Here is a 7,500-nt window from a genome sequence, read left to right as displayed (position 1 = left end):
TAATTAAAAAAGGGAGAGACTGAAGAGGGATGATAATAATAGTATAGCTTTTTACTTAGAAAAGAGTTTGTCACAATAGCTAGTGTGAATTGTTACAAGGCTATCTACAAGCTGGATTAGGGTCAGTGAAATATCCAAGGCAAGATGTCAAAATGACTTTCAAATGGTTCTGCTTTCTGTTGAAAAGTTGGGAATCAGATATTAAAAGGAAATGCAAGAAAAGTAGTAATGAGAGTCCTCCTGCATAGAGGAAGTTGTAGGATTTAAAGATTATGGACCTCCTATTGCTGATTCTCGCTCAGCACAAGAGAGAAAGCAACCACCTATCGAGTGGATGAAGAGAAAGGATAGAACTGGTTATCCCGTAATTCTGAAATGCCAACACATTTCTGTAGCTTCAAGCTAAATTTCAGTACAGAAGAACAATGATTGTTTTGATGTTAAGGTTTGCAATGGTTATACTGTCATTTCTATATTTAGCATGTGTAGATTTTAAAAGATGATAAATAAACATTGATATGTCATTCTAAGATAGGTTGGATCTTGGATGCCTTGTTGGTTCATTCTCTTTTTTCCTTTTAAGTGTTTTGATATTATTCTAGGTTAACATGGTTTCTGTCCATGCCTTAATATAAGTCTTGGTGTCAGAATTCATAACTTACTTTTGCTCATAATAGTTATAGGAAAAAGCTAGATAAAAGTGCAGAAAAGGACAAAAAAAGAAACTAAACATGAAGTCTTTGTTTTAAAAATGCATATCAAGCAGCATTTATTAAAGTTCATTCAGCTTTCAATGATTAAACCTTATTTGTGTTAGTTCATAAAGACATTATAGCCATAGGAATGAGCGCTCCCTTGTCAAAAAACAAATATCTGTATTTCAGTCAGAGTTGTCTCTTTCCTGTGGAATAATGCTGTATGAAATTTATGTATGAGTGTAACTCCTAATAATGACTTGATGTTTCTCAAAGTTTTTAAAAGTTTTTCTTGATACATAAAGTCTGTGCCTTTCCCCCCTTTCCCGTCCATGAATACAGCAAACGTTTCTCAGTGTGTGCGAGTTCTGTTGGATATGAAACAGAGGTTTTGGATAAATTAAGTGTTGTAACTAAAGTGCTATAACTCAATGAATAATTTTTAAACCTGTGATTAAAACCTTATGTAAATGTTGTGATGATATAAACTGATTGTTTTATGTAACTAAAAATGTTAAAAAAAAACATTGCATATATTTTAATTATGGAAGATTAATGTTTTTTGACAGTTAATTGTACTGATGATAAGAAAGCACAGTATATCAGGTATCTGAGAGAATTATGGAACCATAATAATGAGGGAACATTAATGTCATGTTTTAAGTTAACCCCTTTGATCCGGATGACGTGACCATCACATCGTGAAAGAATTTGGCTTGAGGGGTAGATGACGTGAACATGCTGCATGTCAGGGGAAGATCTGGCTACAGGCCCGGGTGATGCGAATTTGCTGTTGTGAACATTTCAACTGAAACCCATGGTGATGGAAAAGAGTTGCCACAGGTGCACGAAGCTCTTGGAGGGTGGTAAGACTCATTTAGAGTGTAGAAATGGGTTTTTGCATTATCCCCAATGATAAAAGAGTTTGACATGTAGTGTCCTTGAGCCATGACTGGAAGAGCGCTGGCTCTAGGGAGGATGGTATTTCCATGATCAGCATACTATTCCTGACCACTATGACTGGGGGCAAAGGTTGTATTACAGAAAATTGATTATTATGATAAAAGAAAGAAAAATTCTGCTAATCACAAAATGTCAAATACTTTTATTTTTCTTGCACTGAGTTATAATCTACCTAGAAGGATGATATGGAGTCTGCGCAAGGAAAACAGTCTTATTATCATTTGGATAAAGCAAGTCAAATGGACATTGAAAAATAGCAAAAAAGCTAAAAATGCTTATGCATAAAAGGAGAAAATAACATTACAAAGGGGAGGCATAAAATCTTGTCACTACACACGAGTGTTTGTGTGAGCCCAGTCTACAAGCCGTGCACCTGTCAGAGCTGCTGCCCATGGAAGCCTAATGCCAATATTTTGTGCCATGTGATTGCTGTGAAGTAACCGGATCAAAGGGGTGAAGTAACATAGAAGTAATGTAATGATCAGTGGTGTCATAAGCAGTGATGTTTCTCATGTAGGTTTTGCCAGATAATGTTATGTTGTATTTATTTTGCTGTGCACAGGTGACAGTGATACTCTTGAGAAAAAAAGCTTAGGCTAACAGTTTTCATGTATTTCAGGGGTTACATGGGGTAATGTGCTTCTGGCTTGGATATTTCTAGATTAAAACCTTTGCCAAATGAGGGAAAAATACATGTGGATTTTTCAGTTAAATGTAAAATATTCACTGTCTTCTTGTCAGCACATGTTACACATTACCACATGTAGAAAGAATAGGTCTAATCCATGTCAATGGATTCTCGGTGGCTAGTTAACATTAATTTTAAGGTCACAGTATACACTAATTGTGGTGTCAAATAATAATTACTCTTCTCTGAATAACAAGTTCCTGTAGTTTGTGAGTAAGTATAAGTTTCAGAGCTTATCTTTGTACTTCACTGATCTTCCTTTCCAGGTTGGGTTTTGAAATAGCTGTATTCATCTTTACTTTTAAGGGCTAGTCCCTAATTCCTTTATGCTTTTCCTGGACGTAGACTTTTTTATTTTTTCTTGGTGAGACATGGGGCATATAATTTGGTGGCTTCACATATTTCTTTCCAAAGTACCAGTTTCTCAATAACAGTTCTTTACCCTCTGTAATTTAGGGGGAATGCTAATATGACCTTGATTGGTTTTACAGCTCGACCTACGTTCCTCAATTTGAACCTGAACCTCAACTCTCTCAGACTTCAGGGATCCACTCCTGCCAAGTGTATGTCCAGTTCTTGTCTTTGGTGTTGTCTGTAGATGCCGAATGATGCCATGAATACCTCCTCTATCTGCTCCCTAAGTTTATTATGTAGTTGCTCTCTCTCTTTGGCTCTCTGTACATTTGAGGCCATGATGGTATTGTCACTCACCTGCTGAGGAATAATTTGCTCTCTTGTTTTCTTCTGTAGCAACTGCCTTAATGACAAATTATCTGTCTTTGACACACACCATATTGTATTATTGATATACTGTTTATTGATTTCACTTATTGCGAGTTCCCTTTTGTGTTTTGATATCTACGTCTAGTGATTTTATAAATGAAGCATATATATTTTGCCATTATTGTTTATGAGTAATTTAGTGCCTCGTTAGTAGTTCATTGTTTTTGTAGTTTAAAGCTGATCACAAGTTATTTTTAAGATTTATTTTATCAGTTCTTGCCATACCAATGCTAGTAAGAAGCACAAGATTTGATTGCTGATGATAGTAGAAATTAAAGTGCTTGTTGCTTTTTGTAGATCACACATATGTATCACAGAATGGTAATTTTAGGTACTATTATTTTTAACTGACTGAATGGTTTCAACTGAAGAAAAAGTATGATTCCCAGTGATTTTATTGAGATTTTTTTCTCTCTCTCTATTTTCAAGTTTGTAGTTTTGCCTATTCACTGTATCTAAGATAGTTATCAGTTACCATATAGTGTATTGAAATTTTGAGGAAGAAATGTATTTTAGGATGTTACTTTAATGATGCAAAGTAGATCCGTCAGTAATTGGAAAGTATGAGTAAAGTAAAAGCATTTTCTGTTTCCAATATATAAATTATTTAGAAGAATGTTGATGGTATCACTTAAATTGAGAGTGAAGGACATTTAAATCGATGATTATGAGATTAGTGAATAGGTTCATGTAACCAATGGATATACACCCGAAGACATGCATTCTAGAAAATTAGTTGTTGAAAGAAGACCAGAAAAAATTGTAGTCCTTTAAAGAAGTGAAGTAATTTGTTGTTACTGATTCAACAAATGCTAACTGCACTGTAGATGTGGAAGAGTTGTTAAAAGTGTGATTTTTCATCACCTGAAAGAAAATCATTTAAGGGAGAATGATGATTTTTTTGTTTGATGTTCGGATCTAATGATGTGATATCATATAGGAGACATACGATAGAATCAACGTTGCATGCTACTCTAAAAGGTAGTTTATTTTTTGTATCCTTGGTTGTAAATATTTTGAATATTCTCTAAGACTGAAGTATGTTGCTACTGAATCAGGCCTCTGCAAGCAAGGCCCTTATTATTGATCTTTATAAACAGTGGTCACTTAATGGAGGTACTATATTAAAGAAGTCCTTCTGTGGGAATTGTACATTTATTTATCATAATGTCAAGAGGAACATTCACTCTCTTATGGAAGTAGGTTCCAGTGATCTGTTAATTTTATTGATAATGTCATGAAAATCTTTGTTGTGTTTGTCTGTTGCACAAGGAAAATTGTAAATGACATGTTCTCTGCCTGTTCCCCATCTCCTCCCACTCCCCTTTCCCTTCCTGCTACCCCCTCTTCCTCTCCTGCTCCCTTTCCCTCTGGTATGTGTGCCTGCATATGTGAGTATGTGCATGTGTGGGTGGGTGTACACATGTGATGTATGTTTTTGTGTATGCATGTTTATCTGTCTGTGTTGTGTTTTGGGAGGAGGGTGGTGGACAGATGCATATATGCACTTGTGGTCGAGTTCATGTGAAAGTGCATATTGCATATTTGTGTGTGACTGATACAAGAATTATGTCAGCACAAATGATTTCAGGATAACAGTAGCTCATGTTGCATATATTTTTAACATTTTGTTTTTTCCCAAAAACAAGAAAAGACATTTTATCTAAAATTCTGTGGAATGTTGTCTTGATTGCCTTGGTGATGGTACCCCTCTTCAGTTGAATAATGCTAGTCGTTCTTTTCCTTTGTTTTGAATTTCCTTTTTTTCTTGCAGGTAATATTGAGGAAAACAGAAGTCTTTTAGCATGTGTTTTTCTTTTAATTTTAAAATCCTTTCTTCCACACAGAGCCAGCTTAGAGTATGACTGCTGTCTGATTCGTAAAGAAATATTAATTTATACTGCATTTTGTATTTAATTTATGCACTTTTGGTTAATGTTTTGCTTATTTTATCGGGAGAACTTACTAGTTTACGTCTTAATAAAGCTTAAGATATGTTTGGAACGAAACATGCATGGTGTATTCAGGGACTTTATTTTCTGAGTACATGCATCTTAGAATATTTGCTATGTCTGCATGAAATTGCAAATTTATTTTTCCTTGTAAATTTTATAATGTGAAATTTATGCATGATAAATCTATCCAATTCTGTGTTGAAGAACGATTGGGTTACTGGATATTTGTTGTTGGAATGTATATGTACAAACATGGACTTTTCAAAAATGTGTCTACTTATACATGCAGTCACTTCCTCACGCACTCTCCCTCATGTACTCAATCTACCTCTCTCTTGCTCACCCTCCCTCTCACTTGATCACTCACTCCCCCTTCTCTCACTTGCCCACTCACTCTCCCTCACGTACTCAATCTACCTCTCTTTTGCTCACCCTCCCTCTCACTTGATCACTCTCTCCCCCTTCTCTCACTTGCCCACTCTCCCCCATCTGCTTTCCCTCTCACTTGCTACCCTTCCTCCCCCCCCCCTCTCTCTCTCTCTCTCTCTCTCTCTCTCTCTCTCTCTCTCTCTCTCTCTCTCTCTCTCTCTCTCTCTCTCTCTCTCTCTCTCTCTCTCTCTCTCTCTCTCTCTCTCTCGCTTGCTCGCTCGCTCCCGCTCTACCCTGTACCGTCTCCCTCTCCATCTCCCTCTCCCTCTCCCTCTCCTTCTCCCTCTCCCTCTCCTTCCTCTCCCTCTCCTTCTCCTTCTCCTTCTCCTTCTTTCCTTCTCCTTCTCTCCTCTCTCCTTCTCCTCCTTCTCCTTCTCCTTCTCCTTCTCCTTCTCCTTCTCCTTCTCCTTCTCCTTCTCCCTCTCCCTCTCCCTCTCTCCTCTCCCTCTCCCTCTCCCTCTCCCTCTCCCTCTCCCTCTCCCTCTCCTCTCTCCCTCTCCCTCTCCCTCTCCCTCTCCCTCTCCCTCTCCCTCTCCCTCTCCCTCTCCCTCTCCTCTCTCTCTCTCTCTCTCTCTCTCTCTCTCTCTCTCTCTCTCTCTCTCTCTCTCTCTCTCTCTCTCTCTCTCTCTCTCTCTCTCTCTCTCCCTCTCCCTCTCCCTCTCTCTCTCTCTCTCTCTCTCTCTCTCTCTCTCTCTCTCTCTCTCTCTCTCTCTCTCTCTCTCTCTCTCTCTCACACATACACATACACATACACATGTGTCAAATACTGACACCACACACATAAACATACACATGCATATTGGTAATGTGTATAACCAGAAGATCAAAAGCTAAGTTTGTCAAGATTAAGGCATCATTTACACTACCCTGCAGCATCTCCGAGTCCTGGGCCCATGAAAATGACGCCAAGAATGACAACGCTGCATGAGGAGAACACAAGAGAGGCAGCTCCTCTGCTCCACATGGAGGAGGAGGAGGAGGAGGAGGAAGATGAGGAGGAGGTGAGTGAAACTATACAAAAGGTTTCTTATTTTTTCTTATATAAAGAATGTGCCTATGTACGCATATATTTATTCATGCATGTACAATATGTAAATATACAGTGTAGTGTTATTTACTACATACACAGATTAATAAATATTAAGATGGATAAGTAGCTTCATATCTCAATGGATAACAATCTATAGTATACTTCTTGTGATATCAAGAGATGAAATATGAATTGCTGTTTGTGGGATATAACCAAATGTGAAGATTTATTATATTTTCTTTTTCAGTAATTTTTGTGAAAAAGACTTGGTTTTTGTATACCGTATGTTATATTACTGATGATATGAGATTTCAAAGGAGGAATGTGAATGGGTTTTGAAAGATGAAAAGCTAAGTGATGGCTGACTATGCTTTTTCCTATTAGAATGAAAATGCAGCTGGAACATCTGGAGGTGCTAGTGGTGAGGAAGAGTTCAGTGACTTTGCTTCCTATAGAAGCTCTGGTCTAGCAGGAGGGCGCCTTCATCTCACACAGAGTAGAACACTTGATTCTTTGAATGAGGTTGCCGCTACCAAGGCTGGGACACCATCAACGGTGTCAAGGTAAGATTAATTACTCTCATTGATGGATAAAATTGATGTGTGTGCGTGTGTGCATGTGTGTGTGTTTTGTCTTGGCAAAGATAAGCGCTCTCTGAGTGCTTCTTGTCAATTAATTTTACTTCACCCCAAAAAATAATGTTTTGCAGTGGCTATGGCTCAGGTGCAGTGTCATCCACGACACTGAGTGAAGATTCGCTCTCAGTGCGAAGTGTGAGTGTTGACGAAACTCCAGACAAAGACCTCCCTGCTAACCATGCAACAATGGATGTCTCCACTATTAGGTGAGTCAGGATTTATTTTACTGTGCAGAAACTTTGAATTTGGATATTGCAGAACTTTGTCAAAGACTCTACTAGTGTATTACTCAACATTAACAATGTTTATTTGATCCTAA

General features: G+C 37.8%; 1 protein-coding gene across 6 annotated transcripts in view; it reads left to right on the top strand.

The window, feature by feature from the left end:
* Positions 1 to 7,500, top strand: part of Khc-73 (Kinesin heavy chain 73) — a 303,968-nt gene that overhangs the window by 289,557 nt on the left and 6,911 nt on the right. For 5 of the 6 annotated variants that reach the window (XM_070129695.1, XM_070129692.1, XM_070129694.1 and 2 more), the window contains 4 exons: positions 2,838 to 2,909; positions 6,387 to 6,514; positions 6,928 to 7,106; positions 7,253 to 7,387. In XM_070129695.1, coding sequence (XP_069985796.1) covers positions 2,838 to 2,909; positions 6,387 to 6,514; positions 6,928 to 7,106; positions 7,253 to 7,387 — 514 coding nt within the window. The remainder of the gene's footprint in view (positions 1 to 2,837; positions 2,910 to 6,386; positions 6,515 to 6,927; positions 7,107 to 7,252; positions 7,388 to 7,500) is intronic. The other variant, XM_070129693.1, reaches the window with a different exon arrangement.

Source organism: Penaeus vannamei, chromosome 14, assembly GCF_042767895.1.
Source record: "Penaeus vannamei isolate JL-2024 chromosome 14, ASM4276789v1, whole genome shotgun sequence".
Classification (NCBI taxonomy): Eukaryota; Metazoa; Arthropoda; class Malacostraca; order Decapoda; family Penaeidae; genus Penaeus; species Penaeus vannamei.
The sequence above is the reverse complement of the archived record's forward strand: the minus strand, read 5'-3'. Positions and strand labels throughout refer to the sequence as shown.